Source organism: Plectrocnemia conspersa, unplaced genomic scaffold (genome assembly GCF_051122295.1).
Source record: "Plectrocnemia conspersa isolate PC_06_02 unplaced genomic scaffold, ASM5112229v1 ptg000001l, whole genome shotgun sequence".
NCBI lineage: Eukaryota > Metazoa > Arthropoda > Insecta > Trichoptera > Polycentropodidae > Plectrocnemia > Plectrocnemia conspersa.
Window position 1 is genome coordinate 25,146,337 of NW_028277165.1, and position 27,501 is coordinate 25,173,837.

Sequence of the window (27,501 nt, forward strand, 5' to 3'; positions counted from 1 at the left end):
TAAATTAAAAAAAAAAAATTATAAACATGAGTGAAAAACGGAAAAACTTCAGTGTGGATACGAACAAAAATAAATCAAGGACTCTTCATGCTTCAATCGGACGTTCGTATGATACAAACATATGTTCAATTTTGCAAAATAAAAATATAATTAAGGAATACGTTCAAAATTGTGGAAATTTAAGATATATTTCCACAATCTTTAAAGATATTTTTCCAATAAAACACGGCAAAAAAAACATGGATGAAATGGAAAAATCTTTGTCATCATGGATCGATGGCCAGCATCATGTCCCTCTGATTATTTCAATTATTCAAGCAAAAGCTCTTAGTTTGCACAAAGATTGGAAGGATAGATTAAAAAAACGAATTTATAACGGTTTTTTAAGCAAGTAACGGTTGGTTTTACAATTTTAAAATGAGATATTTTTTTCATAATATTAAATTTACTGGAGAATCGGCTGATGCGGATAAAGATGCTGCAAAAGAATTTATTTCCTAATTATCCAAAATTATTGAAGATGGAGAATATTCTTCTAGCCAAATATTTAATGTAGATGAGACAGGTTTATTTTGGAATACTCTTTAAGAATGAAAAATATGAATGAAGCCTTCACGATTCTTGACAAATTTTAAAATATTATGGAAGATTGTGATCCCAATGGAGAACGCATATCTCAAGTGCGTAGGGCGATCAATAAAGACATAGCATGTTATAAAATACTATATGACGAAAAGAAAAAGAATAGTGGAAAACAGTTAACTCTTGATAAATTTTCAAAGAAAACACTCACAAACCACACTTAAACATGTCTCTTAAACGCCTCTTAAGCATCTTATATTTACTTGATAAATAAATATTTTAAAATACACACAATTTCAATTTTTTTTTACTTCCCTCTGCTTTTGAACATTCAACATTCGCACACATTTTCAGGAACCAATTATGTGCGAAAGTCGAGGGCCGCCTGTATACTATATTATATCTGAATTATCAGATCGAATACCTAAATTTACTGCTACTAATTTACATTTGTTGAATATTTCCTCTCATGTTTAATATTTTTTAAACGTTCAAAAAGCAATAATTTGCAAACAAATGTCAACACAAACGGAGCCGCGTCAAAAAACTACAATCTGTCCCTTTGAATAATAATGTTTGTTTTGAAAGTACTACCTATAAAGTACTAACTTTTGAAGGCAATGTTCCGCTCCTTTTATTTATTATGTATAAATAGGGCTGTAGGAACATATACCTGAAATACATCAGTAAATACATCTCAAATAAACGTAGTTTATTACAGATTCATTTTTTATACATATGTAGTATATCCTTGCTATGATTTTTTTCTGAGCCGGGCCCTTCAAGGAGAACGGGCCCCGGGAAATTGTACCCTCTCCCCCCATCTCGGCAGGCTTGAATCTGGTATGCGTATATTCACATAATCAGATTCACAGAAAGCTAAAAACTATAGTTAGTTTAATTTGGATTTGGTTAATTCACTTGGGTTTAGCAACAACTGTCAAATTGAGTTTCATAGACATTTTAAAGCATCATATAATTTCACTAGCGTTTGTCAGTCAAATTGTATTTAGCTATCTACCGGTGAAAATGTATTCGGATATGATTTTATTGAAAAAATGTAACGTTCACTGTAAATATCTTCCATTTTGGGTAGAGCAAATAAGATCGGCATAAAGTCACGGAGCCCAATTTCGATCATGGGCCCCCTTAATCATTTACAAACAACCGCGAGGATATGCTTGATTGATGCCCGGTTCTCAAACCGCAGCCTCGATAATAACGCGAGCGAGCCCCGGGGGCGAAGTCGTGCACCGCAAAGCGCTATTTGAATATTGAAAAGTGTATCGTGGCTCGTTGTGTACGGTTTGTGTGGTCAACGAGTGTTTCCAACAAAGGGACCAAGGAAAAAGATCGGTACGAGAGTTGTCCGATTAGCATATAGAGTCCGCGGTAGCGAATCCATCACTCCACCTGGAAAGAGAATTTCTTCAGCGGTGACGGATTGCGGCGGTGGGAACGGTGAATCATTTTGATTTACGCCACTCGCAGGGTTTGTTAGACTTGAGGATGGCGCAAAAACCAGTCGAGCGAGACGTATCAATCGTCGAGATGTGAGGTATATCTCTTATAAGAGAATGTTTGCGTTGAGATGGGATCGTTAGAATAACTTATCATTGATGCGTGTTATGATGAAAGCGAACTTTTATTACATGAGATATAATGAAAAAATCTCATAACCATGTAACTAAAACATACATATTCTAATCCACTTTAATCAGAAGTCCTTAGTAATATCGGTAAGGATAGGTATCATATTTTTAAGACATAGTGTAATATCCAAGTGCAGACAAATTTTGGAGCATTAAGCAAGATGCGACGTCTGTCTTCTTCCTATGGTTTGTTTTAGAACTTTCATTAGATCGAGTTGGGTTTGGTTAATTCGTGTAGGTTAGGTTTGTGTTTGAATAGCAAATGGACGTTTCGCAACTGTCAAATTTAGTTTCATATACATTCTTGAGCAGTATATAATTTCTCAGTAAATTTATATTTTCGCTAGTAAAAATATTTATCTACTGGTGAAAATTTATTTGGACTTTACTGGTGAAAATATAACTGCATTGAAAAATATACATTCACTGTAAAATTGCATGTAAATAAATAACGATAAGTATGTAAATAAAAGGTGTTTTTTAGAGGTTTGTTTTTCTAATTGGCAACACTTTTTTCCAGCGACAGCTAATTTGACAGCTGATTTGGGCTCAGTTTGGTTTGACATTACACTATGAATAGACTTACGCCAGGACAACGCTTACAAACTGTTCAAATGTATTTCAAAAATCGTGGATCAGTTCGCGAAACTTACGTGCGCTACGTCCATCCGAGAAATTAATTCGAATAACCATGGTACGTTTTCGCAACACGCATACTCTATAATACGCATCCGCAGAGACATCGTACAGTGCGCACTTCAACGAAAAATAGACATTCACTGTAACATTTATACATCACATGTAAATAATAATGATTAGTATATAAATGTATATATTACAAAAAATATATATCTACGGGTGAAAATGTGTTTCGTTATGATTTCACTGAAATGACATAATATTTTCGGGATAGATTTTAGACTCATATTTTAGATTTTCTTTGAGTGATAATCCGAGAATTTTTGGTTTAGAAGTAGGGACGTCATTTCAGCTTTTTTCAGGGGGAGGGGAAATTTTTTTAGTAAGTGGTTGTTTTTCATTAAATGACATGCATTTTTCATGCCAAATTCAAGGGGGGGGGGGAGTGATGCCCATCTGCTCCAAATGACGTCCCTGGCTTTTATATAAAGATTGATAAATCGGGTTATGGGTAAAAATAACTACCATTAGTGAAGATATGCTACAACGGATGTGCCGTGGATGTTACTATTATTATGTGTACAACTCTTAAACGTCGCTTTTCATCATACAAAATCGGAACTGAAGAAGAAAATATATATGCTACAAAAAGAGATGCTGCGAAGAACGCTGAATTTTGGTCAATAGGAGGGCGCAAAAATAATTATCACTTCTCAGAAAGCAAAAATTTACGTCAGAAGCAATAACATCGTGTCGGCGCCGTTGCAGTGGGAACGTTCGGTAATGAGGATTCCCATTGCAACAACGTCGACATGATTTAATTGCTTTTGACGTGGATTTTTGACTGTTTTTTTGCGCTCTCCTATTGGTCAATATGTTTTTATTTAATTCTCACTTATTATAGTCGTTAAATTGTTATAAAAAGTTTGCTAAATCCAGAGAACTAAAATATTTGGGGGGGTGCTTCTTATATTCCGTAATGGAAAGTATCCACATCTTCGACGGAATAGCGAAGGCGGTGGTTCTCATCCCCTCGATGGAAAATTTGTTATCAAAAATAATCAGTAATGTTGTGTTTAATACAGTAAATATGAGATTAAAATAAATTTCTATTTTATAAATCAAAGAAATCAGAATATAAGGAATAATTTGGGAAAAATTTCTTGGGCTTGACCTGAAATGCCACGGTCGACTGGTTCAAAAGCCCTGCTCTAATATGTATGTTGTGTCATAAAAATGTAATTAAAAAATAATTCGCTTATATGGCTAAATATATTTTACAGCTGCAACTTTTGTTGTTAATTATGCTTAGTTATTCTTTGCCGCAATTAAAAACTAGTTTTTTGTCAAGTATATTGTCTTGCTAAATTGGATTGAGTGGGCGTTTAAGCGCTTTAGTTAATATTTGCACCCTCGCACATGAACACGATTCCTACTCTTGCTTTTAAGACTGTAACAATATCTTAGTATTCATATTTAAATTAGATAGATAATTACTATTAAGGCCAATGCTTTATAATATTGTTCTAGAATCGAAAGCTACGCAGTGTCGACATTTTTACACAAAGGGTTGAGCTCGTGCGTATTTTTTTCAACGCGCGTGACCCTTTAAAGTTAACATTATCGGTCGACCGATGCTTTCGATAAGCTTTCGGCACGATTCTGCACGCGAACGACTGTCTTTGTCGCAGGGTCGAGCCCTTATTTGCATTAAAAGCCTCGACGCTGACCCCGCACCTCACGATCGAATCTTATCATCGCATGGAAATCCAGGACCTTTCTTTGCATTTGACTTACCGGTCTTCCAGCGTGGCTTTGCCACGTGAAGTGCAGCTCGTTAATAAAGTCAGATACTGGCACCACGTACGCAAGGGCGTAAGTGTTGATCTGGCCTTCCCTCACGTAGTAGAGTTCAGACGGCAGCCCTGCGAAAGAACAAACAAGTAAGCGTTAAATAAATTTCACGATAATCTGCTCTCGGGGCTTCGAAGGAGTTGAAGGTATTGCGGCGATAATGCGATGTCGATAATATTGAAAAACGAGTCTCGACGTCGATAAATATACGAGCACAATGCAATAACGAGGCGTTAGGGAAACTGCATTGTGTTGTTTTATAAGTTAGCTCGAGGCGACGGTTGGCGAAAATGCAATTAAAATTCTGATGGCGACTGTGAAAATCTCGCTGTGAACCTATTGTTTATAAGGTGTTATTTAGTTATTTCCTGAAAGGAAGTCGTTATCATTCGTTGAGTGTTCAAGAATGTTGAAAGTTATTCGAAGTTTCTCAGATCGACCGATGTTATCTGAGAGATTGTTATGCATTCCGTGTAACAAAGTTTTATGATGTTTCGACTTGTTACTGTTGTTTATATATATTTATATTTATCATATGTATATATATATTCAGACGAGTTTACAAAAGCAAGTCAAATGCATATACAATAGTAGCAAAACTCAATTATATCAATACAAAAATATAAAATCATGCATAAAATGCATCTGGGGCTGCACACAAAACCACTGACCCTCAAATTGAATCTACAGTTGCTTTTGCCCACCGTCGTACTCCATTATAAACGCTTATAAATCCGACCATTGTGCCGTATAATAGTGTTTGTGCAACAATGCGGCCAGCAGAATTAAGTTCGTTGCGGCCAAAACGTCGAAAAAAGGACGAAACCGAGAAATTGGTCCACGGGCGGATTAATTTTGCGCAATTGCCCGCACAAGGCTCCACGGTTCTATTCATCCATTGTGCTCCACTAAAATATGAAATAGTATACACATATATAGTAGTCAATTCATCTTTTTCCACAAAACATTGTATTGCGATTCTTTCTCTCTCTCTTCTCAAACGTAATATGAGGCTTTGCCGCTGCGTGGAATATTCGAGATGGATGTGAAAGTTCATGGATTGGCTACGAATACAAAAACGGGGGAGGAAAAGTCTTATGATATTCTTCCATTTTCTCGTTTCATAGAATATATGTATATGTATGTATACAACCAGCAGATGCCTTAAATTCAATAACCCAATGTTTGCATGTACAAAATAGAAGACGAAGGTAATTTACTCCCTAATATGCCTTCCAATATCAGAGCATTTTTTTTATAAAAAGCATAAAAAAATGTTGTTCTTAAACTTTATTTTACATGTCTAGAAAAATACACAAATCTTTACTTGATTATATATTTGATCACTATAAACAGAAATAGGTGAAAAATATTTTTGTGTATAAGAAAATATATGGTTCATAATTGCATTTAATTTATTTAAAAATCAAAAATCTTTGGATATTTATTGTTTAATTTTTATATTTAAATAGCTGTATCCGGAATAGATATTATAAATTTTATTCATATTGTTACTACAAATTTATTTTAATACAATATTTTTAGTTTGTCGTCACGTATTGAAGTAGCACGCAATCAGTCCTTAGCACGTCGCTGTTCAGTTCAACATTTATATAATAGTACAATCATAATAATTTAAATTATTTATATAAAATATTATTTAATTATATACAATAATATTTAAAACTTTCAAAGTAGTAAAATTTTGGACAAAAATAGATTATGTACATGTCAAGATATTAGTGAGAAAATATAATAGGGTGACCATGTGAAATTACAAGTGCAATTAATTTTTAGTTTTTTAATTTAATTTGTCGAGGAAACTGTGAAATATCACTTTCTTACTTATTTTGTTTGTTTATATACATATTTAATTAAAAAACATGAGAGTAGTTTTAGTATCACTCTCCAGATTGAATATCTGTTCAATATAATATTTTTAAAAATACCAATAAAATATTTCAGGAATTATTTTATTGATTATAAAATAAATTATAATAAAAATATAACACATTATGTTTTTTAATTCAATTTCCAACGTATGGTCACCCTACCCTTACATAACAGACCTGATTTAGTATTGATAACGTTCTCCTATCGGTGTAAACAAATTCGCGGAAAACTGTGTATGTATGCATGCATGCGTACACGCACCCTTATTTCCAGCACAACGATGATGAGCGTTAACATCTTGGATGGACTATACTTTTAGAGTGAAATGCAGAAAAAGCATATTTTTGCAATCAGAATTATTTAATATTATTAAGCTACGTTTATGCTTGAAAATTGAAGTAGCTTTTTAAAAAAAAAATACATTTGAAGTATCATAAATGCTAATTCGACATACACACATATTATCCATCCACAGCTGCTGCTTGAAAGTTGCGCGTAATGCCTTCCAGTGCTTCCACACAACATTTACATACACCTGGATAAATCTAGCGATCAAAATTCAATCTCGACTCTGAGTCGTAATCCTACACCACCATGTCGCAATTGTCTCGGTCTATCAAAATAAATCCACGCCCATGCAGTTCTAAATTGTCCAGGGAGACGAGTCGTGTGAAGGATTGTCCTCGGTTTCATATTCGCAACGACAAAGGCGGCTTTGTGGCCGAAATTGCTGAATCCAATATGTGTGAATGGGGGCGGGGGCGCGGAAGAAGGCTCCGGAGTAAACAGATTATCAAAAGAAAAGACCGGGGCTAAAAAGAGAACCCCCGATGGGGGAAGGAGGATAATGGAAGGTAGGTCGACACCTTGCGCCTTTCACGCTAACCAGCCTATTGTGCCGGCGTCACTTGCAATTTGCCCGAGGGATGGAGACGGGAATGAGAAGCAGAGGCATGTGTATGTATATGCAAATGTTGCAACGGCTGCGTAGTGTAAAAGCAGTGGAAATATTTTGTTGGTGCGTTGCTGAAATAACGTCAATCTTAATTCAAGCATTTAATTTAGATGCGGTAAACGCAAGTTACTATTGCAAGGTACTACTAGTTTATTAATTTAATAAAAATTCAGTGATTATTTTATCTAAAATTTTATCTATCACGTTTAGCAGACATCTTAAAACAGACATCGTAGTAAAAGTTTCGTTAATTTTACTCAACACCTTAGGCCTCAGTCCAACACTCGGCCGACCCGAGAGTCATGAACTCCCGCAGACTCAATACATGGGCGCAAATGGAGCAGAAACAAGTCGACAATGGTAGCACAGCGAATAGCATGGCATACAGCACACTCGGCAACGGTTCGAGAGGTCACGTGGCGCTTTATCGAGAGGCTCGATCTGCACGCTGCCGCTGCTTTGGGACCCTTGCGAAATTGCAGCTACAATAAGCAAAGGGCCGGCAAACACACAGTATGAGCAAATAAAAGGACTGCATCCTGTTAAGCTGCAAAAAGGACAAAGCGCGAGTGTTGGGCACGGCGCGAAACGGCGCAGATCGCACCTATGCGATATTGATGGTAGCTTTTCAACAACAATTACCTAGTATGATGTATGATAATATTATTTTAATTTTTTGAATACAGCAAAAGTAGTAATTAAAGTATTATATTAATATAATACACAAATAATCCAACCAAGAAGATCTTATTCATATCAGCAAAGATGAACACACATAAGAAGTTAAAAGTGATAATAATCAAAATCTCAGATAAATTATTTCCTGTAGTTTTATTTTTTGTATACATGTTCTTGATTTGATTTTAATATATTCCCTGCGGTTTGTGTATTATTTATTTATAATATATATATATAAAATATGTTATTCACCCATGCGATGCAGCATTCAATATAAAAAAAAGTAGTAATAACAGACGGAAATCTTATTTTGAGACGTACAAAACACTAAAAGGGGTCGCACTTAGGGGGTCTTCAACCATCATGGAACAATTCGCAAATTGTATAGAAAAATCCTACGGGAATTCAATTTAGGGTACTAGACGTCTATCATAATTTGTTTTAAGTTCTTCCCCCATTCAGTTTCATCTTTGAAACGAGTTAGAAGCGAAATTCTAGACCTTTTATCTTAATATTACAGTGCATATACATACATATGTATATGTTATATTAATGTACATATTTACTAAATATGAATAAAATTACATAAACGAAAATATAATTTAACTGATAGATTCCAGTGAAATTATATGCTACTCTAAATGTATATGAAACTAAATTTTCACCGGTAAATGTCAGTGAAAACATATTTTCACTGGTAATACTCGTTCATTGTAGCATATACACATATTATTAATTTATGCTAATGTGTATTTTTTATGACCTAATGTGCTTAATTATGCTCATCAATTTAATATTGGATGTGGCTATTTGCACCTACTGTAAGTCGAATTATTGGCTATTTGCGCCTATAACACTATTTGCGTAAACACAGTCAGTTTGAGAGCTCTCCATTTCATTATTATTCATAATTCAGAAAGAGATGGCAAGTTTGAGTTTGCGCTCTACAGCGCACGATACGGATAAGCTTTGATAAATATTAAAAATATAGTAGTGTTTTTAATTTCATTAAATTTCTTGAAAATATAAACAAAAGTAATGGTAACTATATCGAACGTATCTGTAGGTGCCATAAAAATTTGAGCTAAATAATAGGGATATTTAATATAATTTAAGACTGCAAGTAGCTTGAATTTATTGAACCATAATATTTAAAAAATATGGCATGAATAGATGCCCCTCCCATTTATTAAAAAAAATCGAAATGGCGCACAAAAATATCAACCGCGGTAAAAGGATGCATTATGATTTTTCACATAAGGTGTAATTGAAATTACAATAAGTATATACATATTTTATACTAGTAATATCAACGGTGTAACACAAAAATAATGAATGACCTTGTGTGTGTGTGGGGGGGGGGTTATTTAAATATTTATTAATTCATTAATTTTCGGCAAAACTTGGTGGCACTTTGGTAACATTGGCGTGACGGCGGCACATTTTTTTGGTGGATCTCAACGGGGGAGACAACGGCCGGTGTTGCCTCGCCCATCGTTCACTCGTATATATTCAATATTCTAACATCTAACTAAATATTTAAATAAATAATACTGCAGCGGCTCAATTTGTGTATAATTGCCATCTGTCAGTATCCGTCCGTCAAACTGGTGACCCTGATGTAATTCAAAATCCGAAAGTGTGCTATTATATTTAATTATTAATAAATCAACAAATTATAAAAAAAGCAATTAATTTAGAAGATAAAAAATCATGCTAATTTTATACGCTATCCGGTGAAGTGAAATTCGTTTTTTTACTGTTGCTGCATTGGTAATTGTATGTCGACTTTTTATTTCTTAGCTGCCAAATAAATTATCTTCATGATGCATTCATTGATGACGGAACATACTCTTCTGTGTCGTTTTTTTGTTTATATATTTTTAAAATATTCCACTAACTTAATTTGCCGAGCTTCTGAAGTCTTGACTTGGCCAGTTTTGAATGCTCTTTGGACTATGGAATTGACATTATATGCTGTAACTAACGTTGAATTTCAGACATTACGATAAATGTTCTGCTTGGTTAGTTGTCATTGCGGCTTAGTGAAATAGGCAAGGAAACGTTTCGTGTTCGTATTTTGACAGGACTTTAACCAATACTGAACAAAATATGTTCAACTCCTATCTATATGTAACATTTACAAACTTTCTGAAACCCCCTTACAGACATGCGTCATTTCCTTCGCCTCGTTTTCGCGAACTTATTTACCTCCCTTCACAAGAGTGTAACACCAAAACCACCTATCTCCCCATGCCGCGTGCCTCTGAAATATTTGCATACATATTTTTTTCTCGTATAAGATTTGAATAGAAATCCTCATGTTCGAAGCAGCCAGCACGTCCATTGAAAATTCAATCAGAAAACGTCGCGTCACGTCCCGTGTTTGTGCAGCACGCCCACAGTGCGCTGACTGTCCGAAAGTCAAGAAAAGCGTGTAAACGCTCCACTACAGTCAAAACCTTCGATAAACACTATGTCACGGTGACATTGCACATCTCCTTGAGAGTGTCATCCCACACTCGCTGTACACACGCACCGTGCTCTATATAAATCAAACCAAAGTGCTACGTTCTTTCGAGCATCATTTGTCAAGTGCCCATTACACGGACCGAATGCAGTGTTACTTTTTTTTTATACTGTATATAAAACATACTCTCGGAATCGTCTTCTTAATGCTCCATTCTCATCCAGATGATGGCAGTAATTTCGGATAGAGGTTTCTGCTCTCCTCCCGTTTTCATTTTTCAGTGTTCAACGCGGGCGTTTCAACGTGTCGGTCATCTCCCCGGTCTTTTTGTTTTTCATCTGGATGGTGGATACGGCTGCTGCGTCCCGAGGGAGTCTCGAGTCTTGTTTTTCTCTCCTTTCGACGCTAAAGTGTGCGCGCACAATAAATCCATTAGCGAGTATCTCTATAACAGGATGCGCCGTGAGGTCGTAAAGCATAATATTTTTAAAATCAATTCCTTCCACGTGTTTATTATGTTCGAAGATGATGAGAAATTTATACCGCAATAGTAATTTTCAATACAAATGAGCTTTTAACTTTTCCATTGCATATGATGTTTCAAACACTTCGGCGTTTCCAAACCAAAGAAAAACGCAATATTCCAGAGGTTGTAAATCGAATATGTAGTCATATTTAAGGCAGTAAACAAACGAAAGCAGAACTTGGGGCACAAATTGAATAATAAACTAGGAACATTATATGAAGGGAGAACAGCGACTAGATTTACAACCATCGCAAATTACACTTTTACGTGGTGCATGCAAATTGTAGTTGACGACGCGCGTTTTTCATAATTATAGTAATTCGTTCCAATTACAGGTTTTGTAAATAATCAATCATTATTATATTCGTATATATTATTAAGGTATTTAGATACACATATTAATCAAGGTTTTATTACAGAATAAAAATACATAAAAAACGATAGAATACATTGAGAGCTTTCGCCACTTTTTTTACAGTGTTACAACGTGTTTTAATCGTTTCAGCTGAGCACCATAAATTTTCGTAGAGACAGCTTTGCCTTGATTTTAGAGTTTAAAATGCACAACATAAATCCCACTATGAAACTTCGTTCAGATAATGCTAAAGTTTTGGGGTTGTTACTGGCGTGTTATTTGTTTTATTTTTACATGTAATTCATGCCTTATTGTTAATTAAAGATTTGATTCCTATAGCCCTGTAAAAACCTGTATTAATTATGTCTTTCTACTGTTTATTATCTCTCTTTTGGGAAATTTTAAAGTCTACTTTGACTTTTGTTATTTATTTTTACTGCAACTGTTGCTTGTATATTTGGAATTTATAGTATACAGTGACAAATATGTTCATCTAACTATCAATGTCAGAATAACAATGAAATAGTTGGAACGTATGTAACAGTTCTACTTGGCGAAAGCGGACCAATGAAAGAACGTCATGAAATACGAGATAAGCCTCGAACTGACTGTGTTAACGCAAATTGACTATAGGTATTCTGTCGAGTCAACTCGGGAATTCCCGACTTTTATATTCTAGTGTCCCGGGGTATTTGGGGTCCTGATTTTCTACTAAAAAAGTTGTCTGAAATTTACACAACTAGAAATATTTACAGCACTGAAATAAAAAATTGAACTTATTGGTTTATAATTTTTTTCTCAATCCCAACTATGTTGTCTATCAAAACAAAGTTGTACACAAAAATATATTTGAATAATAGAGAAGATTTATTAGAATGACTTGTTTTTAATTTATATAGTAAGAAATCGGATACTAGAATAATTACTGATGACGATTTCATTAATATGACGTTGCCGATCAAATAATAATTAATTTGACATGGAAACAATCACATATACGGACCACCAATTGGCGTCTAAGGTGTTTAACTTTTGCGCCAATTGGTGTGAGCGGTAGGTAAAGAGTTAAACAAAAAACTTATAAACCATCAGAAAATGAAATGAATTTAAGATTTTGCAAGACTTATATAATCTAAATCTATAAATATTTGTTCACAATTAAGCAAATATCCATATCTTAACGGTAAGAATATTCACTACAAAAAAAATAAATACATAAAGTGGTTAAGCCGAAGCAAGTTTTTGCAAAAAAATTTTAATGGGAGGTCGAGAGTATTTGAATGGCAAAAAATTATTTTTTCATAATTATTCTAATCAGCAATATCTTTGCTTTGGTAATCTAAGAAAATAATCAGAAACCGCTCCGCGTAAGAAGCGGAAGATTCTAAAAATGTATGGGGGCTCTCATCAAATTTGGCTGTAGGCGAACTTAAATCTCAATTTTTCAATAATTCAAAAAAATTATTTAATATTTATCTTGTTCGAAATATGAAAAATGTAAAGTAGCAACAACTGTTATTGTCAATTTTCTATACGATTCTGGTATATATTTATTTAGAGCGCCTAAAATTTTAATTAGGCGCTCGAAAATTTTATTTAATTTTGATAATATAGCGCTTGAAAATTAAATTATTACTTTGCAATGTGATATTTCTTTGAAAGCAAGGTCTTTAGACAATTATTTTTGTAAATGTATCTGTAACGAAAATACACAAATTTAAGAAAATGTTGTGAATATTTGAATTTGTGCTTATGTGAATCAGAATTTTCCTGTATTGAAATAACAAAACATAAAAATCGGGTGAGTTTGATGAATATTCACACGGAAGTTTCTTTATGGTTAATTAATTATTTTGTCGGAAGAAATAAAGTACAATCTTTCCGTTAAACATTCTCTAGTTATGTTATACATAACCAAGGAATATTTATTTTATATTGTACTATAACGTAACAAATGTTGTACTGAAAATATTAAAATAGTTTAAAAAAATTTTATTCCAAAAAAAAAAATTATAAAATCAGAATAAGTAGATCGGTGAGTCGATCAAATATAATCAATCCTAATCTTGAACAAGTTGGCCATCCCTGATATAGCATATCTTATAGGCTTTCTAAAAACATAAAGCGTTGGCTTATCTAAAAAAAATCATTCCTTCCAAAATTAAAAAAGTGCTTCCGAAATTTCCTTCCTTAGGTCGGGCACCAGGGATATCAAGAGTTAAGAGCCACGCCGGAAAGTGAATCTTGGGTCGTCAGCCAGCGCACTTTATTTTTTCTTGCCTTATTTGTCATTCGTCAAGTCTACACCTTATTTAAGACCCACGCTGCATTCATGGAATGAGGTCAGCCAGAAATCTACGCCCATATTTATGACATTCTCTGGAGAGTACTAATAACTTAATACCTCAAAAAATGACATTATTTACTGTCGATTTTTTGCCATTTGATGTACGGTTTATTGTCGGTGCTGTCTGTACGTAAGTGAGGTGGCGTTGCGTCGGCTATGGCGCTCATTCGCCTCACACCCGTGACACGCAAGCACTCTGCGGCCGGTGCGCGCGTAAAATTAATAACTTACAAAGGTAGAAGCGACCCATGCGAGCGCGCGTCGTGATTTATAGCCGATGATGTTCGCGTTATTACAGTCACGCTGCGAGTGGACCGGGGATCGAACCTTGTTTGCCGAGGAAAATTATCGACTTGGCAGCGCACGAAACGGTGATAATTGATGACAATGCGGGGGCCGCTTATTAAATTTCGATCCGTACGATAATTCCAATCATAACTCATCCATCGGAAACGAGCGAGAGGTGCATGTTAACGTTTTCCTTATCTATCAACATTCTGATCCTGTAAAGGTGCGTTCTCACGTTTGACATTCTTATAAGATAAACTGCATTGAAACTCCAAGTCGTATAGTAATTTAAGAAATCTGTCAAACTTTGTATTGTAATACTAGAGAAGCTCTCTAAATAATTATGCAGAAGTTAACGAGTTAACGTAATCCTGTCTCTTTAAAAATATTGAAAAAGGCGCAAACCGCAAATGACAGAAGCTGTATTTTTGTACATTTTACGATCAAGCTGTGACATATGTATATAATACTTATTGTCTATTCTTCCACACTTGAGTAATATATTGACTATTCAAGAAGTGTTTAAGTATCGATGTAAGGCAGCATATTAAACAATTTTAAGCGTTTAGCTTTAGGCGGTGAAAATTGCAATACGTTAAACGGTAAAATTACGATACATTGTTGTATATTACAGTATTCAAATTGTTGCCTGAAGAAACGTAATTATATAATTATAAGATTATTCTGAATACATATTTATTGGAAGAAAATAAGTAAATAATAAATACATATATATATATATATATCTCATATTAGGAGAGAAATACAAATCTATAAATGCACTACGATCTTCTAGTTCGTCGATTGACTTTATTGGGTGTATGTGGAAATTATAAGGCGACACCCGATACGAGCAAAGTGTAAAACTCGAAACGGTCGAGTATAAGATTTCAAATTTATCGAGCTGGTCTCACATAAAAAGACAAATTTGATATGCTCGGGGAGCGAGAGAAGTCATACGTGTATGCGTTTGCCGTCATAATGCGGAGACGCCTCGGATAAATAAGGACCTAGGTTCATGTCGTAAAGATGCTTATCCATGGGGTTGGAAACGAATAAACATACGTTTCTAATAGGCAAGAAAGAAGCCCGGGTCGGCGTTCCCAGGTGACGACAAAATTTTTGGGAAGCACTTTCATGGGCCGATGATCATAGGAGAGATTCTTTTACGGAATTATTTATATCGACGCGCTTTGAGAAAAGTTTCGCTTTACCCTCGACCGAATTGGTTTTGAATGTGCTTTGAGGCATATTCACAACCAATTTATTTGCAATCTCGTTATATTTTTATTGCACGTGATGTAGAAAATCACATGACATGAAGAAATAATGCTATAAAACAGAGGCCTACTTGTTTGTTGTCGGGATCGACTTTTTAGATAAAATATAGGCACGAGCTACTTATCAAATTCCCGAAATATTAAACACAATTAAGCCCTATGGTCTAATTGATAACAAAAAAGGTGGAAGGGGTAAAAATTAATTCATATTAAAATCGAAATTTTTTTTACTGTTGAACGAAATTTGCTTTTGCTGATTTTTATCCAATTATCGATTCTGTGGTTTAATGAGAAGTTTGTACTTTATTTTTTTCTGCCTAATCAATAAAATCAAGAAATTTATTCTCAACGGTAAATTTTTAGAAAAATATCTGCAAAAACCATTATAATAAAAACTGGTAATTAATCAATATCACCGACATTGATCCAATTGTAATGCCTGTACTACACTCTCTGGAAATTGGCCAAGGTTGGCCAAGGCCGGAGAATATAGTGGGTTACTTCGGTCGAGTTCGGTTCTGCCCGCTCTAAAATCTCTCAGAAGTTGTCCGAGGTTACCGAGAACGGGAGGTTATTTTCCGAGTCAAAGGGAACGAAGTCGGAGCTGCTCTTTCAAGCGTGAGCGGTGAGATACTTCCCCTTTCGCTCTCTCGCGTGTTAAGTGACGAGAGTGAGAGAGATAATGATATGGTGTTTCGCAAACTGAGATAGAACGAGTAACTCGGCTCAATTTCAGTATGCGCGTAGGAGTCCTATGGTTAACACGCATGTCGAGCGCTGCATCGTGGTCACGTGGTCAAGTTATAATACCACATGCTTATCGGGGACTTCAACAGACTCTTACTGACATCTTTGAATATGTTAGGGCACCAAAAGGGATTAATTATATTTTTGATAGATATCGTTATTATATTTTTTTATATAAAATGAAATAATTAGTGGTACTTGATTTTGTTAAAAAAAATCGTTTCGAATATCCTTATGTATTTTCCTCGTTCGGTTTATTTAAATGTCACACCATAACGAATTCTTATTTAGAATCGATGGCGACAAATTCTAGGATAGTCACAGATGTGGTGTTCGTATTCTGAATTATCATTTCTATGCCTTATGGCATTTTGAAAAGCCAACAAAATTTTTGCGTAAATTGAATATTTACGACCGAAAAGTTTTCACTGATATTGTATTGTTGAGTGCCCACACAAACTTTTATAATTATCAGTAGCGTAATTTTAATAATATGACAATTTAAAAATTGCGATTATTTGGCACATTTTTCGATCGCGCGCAAATATGCCAGTTGTATGTGACAGCAGCCGCCGTCGTTCACGGCCGCCGTCCGGACGGCATATGAAATTTGTGGCAGTGTCGGCGACCTCAGCCGACTTCAGTTGAACTTTGGTTCGGACAACTTCCAGAGAGTGTAGTGCAAGCATAAGGAAAAGAAAACTCATCGATAATCTTTCATGAAGTGATCATTTACATTTTTGCTATTTTTTTTCTATAAGTTTTATAACTGTATTTTGATATATTTGTATATATTAAATAATTTTTATTTATTCTGATTTGGTTTTTGAAATTTGCAAAAGGTGAATCCACGACTTGTTTTTTAACAATTTTATCATCGGAAAACAATTTGCACTTTTAGCAATTTGATAATTCGCTTTGGAAGAAGCAATTATTATTCGATTGTCTTTGAAAACATATTTTGTTGCGTAACGAATCTAGATAATTTTTAATGCATAATAAAAATATTTCGCATAAAATATATCGCAAAATATTTTTTTATATTTTATTTGTAGCATAGAAATAATTAACTCGTATAACCTATTATTATACCTATTATTATTTACTCAAAAAATTATATTATGATGTTAAAAAATATATAAAATGCCATTTTCGTCATGAGGTCCGGAATCATTGTTTTCACAGGACTCGGGTTTACTCTCAGCGGCTCTACATGCACAAACACAAACACAGAGACTAGGTCGCAGCGGGCAAAGCGAACTGGCAACATGCAGATTCTCTTCACCTTCCACACGAGCACTTTTTCCCTCCACCTTCTCCTAATCTGCTATTATCGTCGGAAGTTTTGATTCATAATTCCCATTTTGAGAGGCATAAACGATGGCGCTTTTTACAATCATTTTGGACCAAACTAAATTTCTCATTCAACAATCATTTTAGCTATATACGGTTTTTACATGAATGTATCTCAAATTTAATAATTAGTATATGACAGATTTTTATCTATAATTGAGTTGAAATGTAAGTCTGCGTATACTGGTGTGCGTGAAAAGTTTTACTGGGATTATTTTTGTGCTTAATCCCCTCAACAAGTTCATCCGGGCGAGAGGAGACCTCTGTGACCATAAGGTGCCGCTTCGCCAAACCCCTCCGAAAAGTTACTTTGTGTTGGCAAAACAAATTATAACACTCGGATAGCTCTGTATCGCTTTTAGGAAAAAAACAAGACTTTCAGGCACTAATAATAGAGTGATGTTTTGAGCTTTCTCCAATGAGTAATTTTGGTTATTTGCTCGTGATTGATCTATTTATACAAAATTGCCAAGGTTCTAAATCATCGATATCAGTTATTTTGTGCATATACGAGGTGTGACAAATTTATTTAATACAAATTGGATCAATATAACCCAAATGTGCTGCAACATTCTAAAAGTTCATGAAAACAATTGGGAATTATATACATTATTATCGAAATCTTCATGAGGAGCATTAAATATAATCGCTACGTATATCACTGATTATTATGTATTTTTAAAATATACATTAAATTTTAAAACCTTGTAATACTACTGTTATAAATAATTGAAGTGTTACACATATTCAGAATAACCGATGATAGATTATTGACTTTTAATTTTATTTTCAGGTACAACTTCAACAGTTTAATCAAACTTATATAATCCACAAAAAATCATAAAGGCACAGGTAGACGCCATTCTTGTCCCCACACCTGATATGAGAGTGCAAGAACAACAGCCGAGAGACGTTTTGTGCTCCATCATCCACGAAAGAAGAGAGAAAGGATGTTTGCTCACCCTGGGGTCTGTCATTTCGAACCCTTGTCAAAACACAACATCCAAATCTCGAGACGTCCCAATGAGCGCGAGACTTTTTTCCTCCTCTACTTTATTTACATCGAATGAACCCCTGGGCGTTTCGTTCGCAGTGCGACGTTTTCCTACGGATGCTCGGTTGCCCTGGAAACCGGGGATGGGATATATGCTTGTATTGTAGACGGCACGACAGTCTGTTGCTGTCTGGCGTTATCTTTTATCCATCGGATAGGCCGGTCGTGCAGTCGTGACCGGAATGGTCATATCGCCGACTCATTTCCAGGGTGGAGGAAAAAGCTCGACGACTTGAAACAACGAAAGTCTTATCGGGGATGTGCTTAGAAATTCGAGTCGCGTACAAAGCGGGCGGCAAATCGAAACAAATTGGACCAGTTTCGTCTCAATTAAGATGCAGCCCAAGGGATGAGTTTAGATAAGAGCAAATTGTAGTATTATTAGAATAACATGATATCGATTCTAAATTAAGTTAATCTTGTATCAATTTGGCAGTACATTCATACTAAGTTAGATAAACTAAAAAACGTTGAATGATTTACACCTATAAATAATTTTATAGGTAATATAATTCTTAAAGAAATCTATAAAAACGGCATAATATAAACTAACTAATAGTTATGGTAACAAATATAAATTGTTCCAGTAATGTAAAAAATTGCATAAAGATGCAGAGCAATCAACCAATTAATCACCGATCACCTAATATAACTGGATTTAATCATATTCACTTTTAGATTCTGGATTTAGATAGGTTGCTTTTACTTTTACTAATGCAAATCTTGTTAATTGATATTATATACACATGAAAAAAGTTCATGTAAAAATGAAATATTATTTTATATTCAGTAAAATCTAAGGAAGTAGAAAGAATTGCTTTTTATCGAGAAAGAATTCTTGAAAGGCCAAACTATAACAATATTTTTTTTGTATAATGGAAGAGATTTTCCCCCGTAAATTTTAATTGACAAGCATATTTTTTTGTTGTACATTACCCACCACATTTTATACGAAAGTTGTTTAGTCATTGACTAACATAGGAAATGATAGCAATGAATTTAGGATGGAAAGGTTTGGTTTTAAATTCGGCACGATAAGACTATTATAGTTTTATACGATTCATCTCATATATACACAAACAATACGTGAAAATTAATAGTACGACACTTATATTTCGTATAAGAAAGCTTTGAAAGATAGAATTCACAAATTTTAAAAATAATTCAGTTTGAGAGTCGACGGTGGTAATAAAATATTTTTTTTTTCAACTTTTCGTAAACAGGTAGCAGGGGTCGGTCTTAAGTTTGACCCTATGTTTCGAAAGGCCGAGGCATTGAAAGTCACCGCACGAAACGTTTTCAATTAGGCGATAATGTAGGGTGAACGATATGCGCCAAATACAGTAGTGGTTAAAAGAGTTGTGAAAAAAACTTTTATCTCTTGATATTACAAAATACATACGTATATGAAGTAAACATATAATCAAATTCAATCTTTGTATATGTATAGCTAAGTATGACGAAACTCGTATCAAAGACATACTCATTTAAAATACAGTATGCTTATTATCTAATTTTGAAACGTGAGATTGCGATCAGTAAAATACATTTTCTAGACATTAAAACTGGTCTTTATGACCAATAATTAATTTTAAGTTTTTGAACACTTCACCCAAAAAGTTTTCTGTTGAAAGTTGAAGTTGAAATTTCAAAAACACTTGCCAGATAAATTATATTTTCACTGCCAAAAATATATATCTACTGGTGAAAATGTATGTCTACATATTAAAAAAAATATTTTCTGGATAGATTCGTGATTGTTTTTTTCTTAATTTTCTTTGAGGTATAACCCGAGAATATCTGGTTTAGAATCAGGGACATCATGTCAGATTTTTCGAGGGGGGGGGGGGGGTAAAATTTGTCAGTCAATGGTCAATTTTTTTTTAAATATTTCGTTTTAATTAAGATTCAAAGTATTTCATAATATAATGGATTTTTCTAGCCAAATTCAAGAGGGGGGGGGGCGATGCCCCCACCTACATCTCCCAAATGATATTCCTACTTTTTAGTAATACTAATAAAATTCAGTCTCCTAAATGATCTATACTTCGTTTCATTTAACAGAGTCACTTTGAATATTATATCGTATTTCTAACGGTATTTCATTGGTCAAATTGTTATCGCTATACATACGAAAATGATAAGGATTAATAAATGATTAATTTTGATAGCTTATCAAACACTATTTCAACATAAAAAAATAAACATTTCTTATTTCTCTAAATTTTTTTAAAATATAGAAGGGAGTAATGATAAGTATATCGAACGTATGTATGTTTATATATCCGCATTTTGTACTTTAGAACAAATTTGTGGGGCGTAAACTCAAAGTTGTTATTTCTTTTTGACTTATGAATAATGACGAAATGGATGGACCTCAAAGTGACTCTGTTAAAAGAAACAGAGTGTAGGTTTTTTGCTTTTTTAATTACCACTTCCAGAGTTCCAGATGCATTTCCGCAACACGTGACTGTTTTTGAAATTAATATTTAAAAATTGAATTTATTTCAAGCACGGATAATTTGCAAACCAGATTATAAAGATACTATTTTATTATAAAAACTATGTATGTATATTGAACAGCCAGGTCATACAGAAAACCTTCAGCTAACTTTGAGTGTCTGCGGAGTTTTATTCTATTGTTGATATATGGTTTACGCAAAACTTGATTCAGTTAGAAGGGGTTATCCAACTCAAGCTAGAGAATCTTCCAAATATCACACAGGACAATGGCAGTAGAACGATTTGAGAAACGTAGTCAGCACCACACACGGCTCGAGATGCATGCGTCCGATACACCGGTAGGCCACGAACAATGGGTCATTATGACCCCATCTCTCTCTCTCTCTCTCTCTCTCGAGACGTGTAATTTATAAATTTTCAGAGGTCCCACAAAACAAACAATGATTACGCGGAGGCGGGAGCCGGTCTCGCCAGCCTTCTTCTGCCTTATCTCCAATCTGACCAAGCCCACGACGACGGACGCGGTAATTTTCAGGATCGATAAAACTTTGTTCGCGAACCATAAAAAAGCCAACATCCACCTTTGAACGACCTTTTGTTTGCGCGAGCATCAATCACGAGCGGGAGAATCATTAATTATACACATCAGGACGAGAACACAATGAATGTGTACAGATTGCATGCCAAAGAGTGGGATGTTATTATTTTTGAACGCATGCGGTAATCCTTCATCTTATGTTGTGGTCATACTTTATGCTACTTGCTTTGAAACAGTAAAAGTTTCATACTAACACAATAGAGTAACGCTAAATAATAACACTACAAAAATAGCTATGGCACAAAGTTAAGATGACCCCCCAATAACACGGTAGATGTCCGTTACTTTATGTGTGATCGAGCCAAAAAGAAGATATCTCTATATATATATATATATATATATATATATATATATATATATATATATATATATAAGTATTTTCTAGTCCCCCCCGACTACACGCACCTAAATCGCACGTCCCTCGTTTTACCGTGTTATTGGGGGTTCTACTGTATATGTATAATATAGTTTTACGTTACATTTGTTTGGTATTCTATACACTTTATGTTGAAAATCTATAAATTAAAACGGGCACAGATGAATATGTGTGTATAAAGATTGAGCTGTGATTATTTTAGGTCGCACGCGATAATCCTTCATGAGAATTCATAACATATTTACAGTATGTACATCAAAGGTTCAAGGGTTAAATTTGAGACAAACCTACGTATTTCACGAGGGATTTTAGGTGTGTACGTTTTATGGTGAATTTAGCAATTTCGGATTTATGTAAATACCGTGTATTCGATATAGACCGTTGCCAGATAGGAGCAAACATCGAGACCGGTCTACATTAGCATATGGGTTACGTGTACAAGGTTGAGTTTGCCCCCATGGGACGGGGTCCAGACTCCGATAAATAAGCTCGCCCCGTTAAGTGCTGCAATAACACTAACCGTAAAAATACTAAAGCCGGGACAAATTTAAGCGATGTTAATTGATATTGTGTATTATGCAAGGTTATAAAATTTACTCACATAATATAAGGGGTACGCGAAAAGATATTTTAAATATTTTTATTGAAATCTATTCGTGTTTTGGCCTAAAAAAGTAATTTATTATTCAAATGGCGCATCATAAAAAATATATAAAGTTGATAACATCATTCTTTATGTGACACCTTAAGAGTTTCATTATGTATAAGTGACAAAAAATATAAAATACAGATAAATAAAACAAATATGTCTAAAATGTTTTTAAAACCAATAGAAAAACTTTAGATTTTGAACCTAGATATGAAATGCGTTTTGATTAATGGAATTTTTTGAGAATATAAAAAACAGCATGAAGTCCATTCATATATGTACAATACTTTCTGATGAAGATTATTTATTTTAACTACCCATTACTTATTTTATTATTATTAATACTATTGTACTATGTAAAAAACAGGCGTCAAGTCATAGGTTAAAGCATGTATAAATTCTTAAGACAAACAATCAATTTATGACAATCGTAGACATCTGTTTTTTTCTGATTATATATTATTTATAAAATACAATAAATAATAAATAACTCGGAAATTGAAACGCTATTTTTTATTATAATTATATACCTATTTGATTATAAAAATATAATAAAATTTAGACGAATCAAAACATTATTATACCCCGAAAAAATATTAAAATTCAAGTGCGTTAAGAGAAATATTTCGGTTTTTATTTAAAAAAACTTTATTGGTTAGTAATATCGCCGTACATGTACGGTGGTCGATCTTTCACTGTTTTGAGGTACCACAGATATATTTACATATATTATATAACCGAAGAAATAATAAGTAAAAAAAACATTGTATTTATATATAAAAAAAAATTGATTTTGTATATTTAATAATACAAATAAATTAAAGAGTATGAAATAAATAAACATATGAAAAAATATATTTTATAAAAAATATATGGAGAGCCTCTGAATTGGCATAATTTTTTTTACAAAAACCGATAATATATAAAAAATATTGAAATTGAATAATAGAAATGTGTTAAATTAAATTAAATTATTAAAATATACTAATATTATACAAAAAGTTGTAAAATAAATCGAAGCAATATAATGTTGAGAATCAGTTTTTTGTTATTATTTACAATATAAATAAACAACGACAGAAATAATTAAGGAAAAATACCTAAAATTAAATTAATACTCATATTTCATTATTGATTGAGCGCATTTAATTTTTTAATAGATATGATACTAGAATGATATAGTAATATCATTGTTATATCAAAATAATGTTATACACGGTGTTTTATTTAACATGCGTCTTGCGATTGAAGTGTACACCTTTATATAAATCCCATGAATAATTTAAGATTTTAAGATTCCGTTTGTGTCTTATCGAACTTAGGGCATTTCCAGTTGATTTCCATCGTTCGTCGAGATCGGAATAAAGATGCCCTGATTCTGTGACGCGATTTCCAAATGTTTTCCCATAGAATTTTATCTTCTTCCTTTCCTTTTTTTATTGGAGGCGTGAAAATGACATCCATGAAGTTGACAAGCAACGCTTCTCGACAAATGTTTACTGTTGTTAAAAAAATCCAACGGTAGGAAAGCAAACATATCCACTGACGTACTTAGTCAGCTATACAGCCTGGACGTAAGTCGTTTTTTTACGCTTCCGCGATTCAATTATTGTATTCGGACTAATTAGGGTATTGCCCAAAGACATGGCGATGTTATAATTATAATTTTAACGAACAAGACGCCTGTCGACATTCACGCAACGTTGCACCCTGGGGCCATATAGCACTGAACGAGGCGAGGATGCTAAGAAACTTGAAAATTAAATACGTTTCACTTCTTGCGAATATATAACAACACAACGAAGAGGAGAGTTAAGATCTGGGCTTCTTCCGTAATGTCTCTCTTGCATATTCATCACGGTGATAATAATGCTAAATGGCGAAGTATTAACCGAGAAGTCGTAGCTATTAAATATGAAATATTATGTGCTTACAAGTTCGGAATTTCGTTATACGGAATATTCAGGACAATTTTGTAATATTATAGGTAATAAATGAAAGGGTTGTTTTATCAGTGTTTCGCGAATAATTACATTTCATTAATGTTTGTACTATACATTCAACGATTATTTATTTTTAAATCAATGTAAGAAATGGAAACATATTTTTTATATTAAACTATTTATAAGATCACAAAACAACCATTAGAATTTAAATAAGGATTAGCTTCTCATGTGATAGGTTAAAGTTAAATAATTAACACTCGAGTTTTTTTTTTGAATACCTTAATATAAACGAATATACCTTAATTTTATTTTTAATAAACAATTATTAATTTTTATATCCATGACCATATATTTATGTTTCCGATTTCGCATTTTTACACACAGGAAACGGGTAAATAATTGTATTTAAAATTGATGTAATTTCCGAATAAAATAATTATTTTATTATGTTATTAACTGACATTTTTGTCGAAAACGAGTAATAATATTCACTAGACTTTAAGTTGGGCCTTTATGACTATATTCAACTGATCCCAACGCTCCAAGCAAAAAGGCACTAGGATATAAAATCAAAAGCGTCCCGACAAAAGCGTGCCGTCATAATCGCGCAGCGTCATATGCGCGCTAACATAATCGCGCGGTGTCATTTTCGAGAAATAAAAAAAAATATAATTAAAAAAGAGAGAATTTGTATAAAAATAAATATAAAATAGGGTATACCTGCTGTCAATTAGAGGGGCTAATGATGATATATTTAATATGTTTTTACTTTCGATTAAGGATTTAATTTAATTTAGTATACGTTATCTAAACAACAATAATATGCATTTTTTTAGTTTTATGAACGTTCACGTTGCCCTTATTAATACATATTTAAAATCCAGAATTCATAAAAAACGTTTAAAAAAATACATTTCTGGTTTGTAAAATGTTGAAGTTTGGAGTATAAAACCTGTATGTATGTAAATACAAATGTTTTGTGCAATTATGCGTTATCGTTTTTAAACGGAACATTGCAAAACGGCTTTGCGCGTATTATTGATTTTTATTTAATTAAAATCCCACATTAACAAAATGTACAGTTACGCACTTAAATTTAATATTATCAGAATCATTACGTTAAAAAATATGCTCATACTAGGAAATAACTGATTAATAAAAATCTAATAATCTGGACAAGTATATTATATAAAACTGTATAATTAAAATAATTTCATACTACAACCTTGGCGTTTTACGGTAAATTTAACTCGATTTTTTGTAAATTAATTAAAAATACGAGACATTCGTGTAACGAACGTACACATGAACACAAGAGCATAAAACACACACGAAAGGTGTTCGATGCCACACTGCGTGACGGTAAGAATAAAATAAAAATAAATAAATAAAACACACAACAAAACACTAACAAGACGCACACTGTGCGCCGAGCCCTAACCAAACAAATCATATCGCAAACAGCGTAAAAAATGTCATATCGATAAGGCACACGTCATTGTCGCATCTTCTGTACAAACATTTGAACAGATCGATCTCGTCATGTAAGTTTGTTGCAAGGGTGGTTGGATGTAAACTAGAAACTCTCCTGACACATCCATTAATATGAAAAATGTGTAGGTATAATACATGTAAGTAAGCTAACAGATTTATCTGGCGCACGTGTGTAGACTCTGTCCGCTCTCTGAATACTTAATGTATATCCCCGTGAAAAAACATTGCGTTAGGTGTACAGGTGTGTTTTTTTTTACTATTATTATCAGAGGAGGACTAAGGGAGATGTTCGGCATTCTGCCGAAATTTATTTAATAACGTTCCCTAAAAGGGATGATCAAAGGAAAAAGATGTTCGATTGAGCTCACGGCAAAAATGTTTATTTAGTAGATTTTTCTTTACGATGAAATTTCGATACTCGCTTGTATAGGGAAATGTTTGTTTTAGATTTAGCTTAAGCTTCAGGAAGCTAACCGAGCGTAAGGGGTTCGATTGAGCTGCGTTTGAGGCGCAGTTTCTTAAAGTGATGTTTTATGTAGCAGTACTATATTATATATTATAATAAAAACAAATTAAATTATTATTAAGCTGCATTTTTATGCAATAACAAAGCTTAAGGTCTTTAATTCTAAAACGAAGTATTCAATTCAGATAATCCTGGATTGAAGAAAATTTTGCAGTCACGTCCAACAATGACCAAAAACGTTCGACAAACCCCAATTCTAAATTCACCGCCATGGGCTTAATTGCAATTCCGGCTACCGTCTCACATCGACACGACCAGATTTCATCATTGGATTTGCATAAGCGAGGGGGCGGCAGGTGTGCGAAACGTTAAGAATCCCTGCGCTTTTTATTGTACCCGAGTACAACGTGCATAGGGTGGCGTATTTTTCAAGTGGGGCAATTCAGTTCAAAACGACCGCGCCTCCTTTGATTTCCGAGAGCGCACCGCCGTTTTATATAAATAAGGACACGTGAGGAAATTCCTGCGGATGCGGTAACAATTATTACGGCCTCTCAGGTAATGATAATCTCACGGCAAACAACGGGTGGATACAAACTACCGCCATAATCGTGCGGCGGGGCAATAACGAGGATTGTGCGGCTTTCATTCGGCTGTATGCAGTGTCTACTTTGTCAAAAACACCGCCGCTGGTATCAAGCTTATTGTAGGTTGCGGTTGCTACCGAATCGGTGTTTAATTATCATGTCAAATATTGTTGGATGAGATAGCGGATAACGGCGCTGTAAGAAGTGTGCCGAGCCGCAAAGTTAACTTTATCGTAATTTGAGTAAACA

The 27,501-nt window shown here is 33.9% G+C and overlaps 1 protein-coding gene across 1 annotated transcript in view; it reads right to left on the minus strand.

Annotated features, from left to right (window-relative positions):
• The window catches only part of dnt (tyrosine-protein kinase Dnt), a 134,115-nt gene that overhangs the window by 10,776 nt on the left and 95,838 nt on the right, over positions 1 to 27,501 (minus strand). The window contains exon 2 of the mRNA XM_088194003.1: positions 4,671 to 4,798. Within this exon, the coding sequence (XP_088050129.1) occupies positions 4,671 to 4,798 (128 nt within the window). The remainder of the gene's footprint in view (positions 1 to 4,670; positions 4,799 to 27,501) is intronic.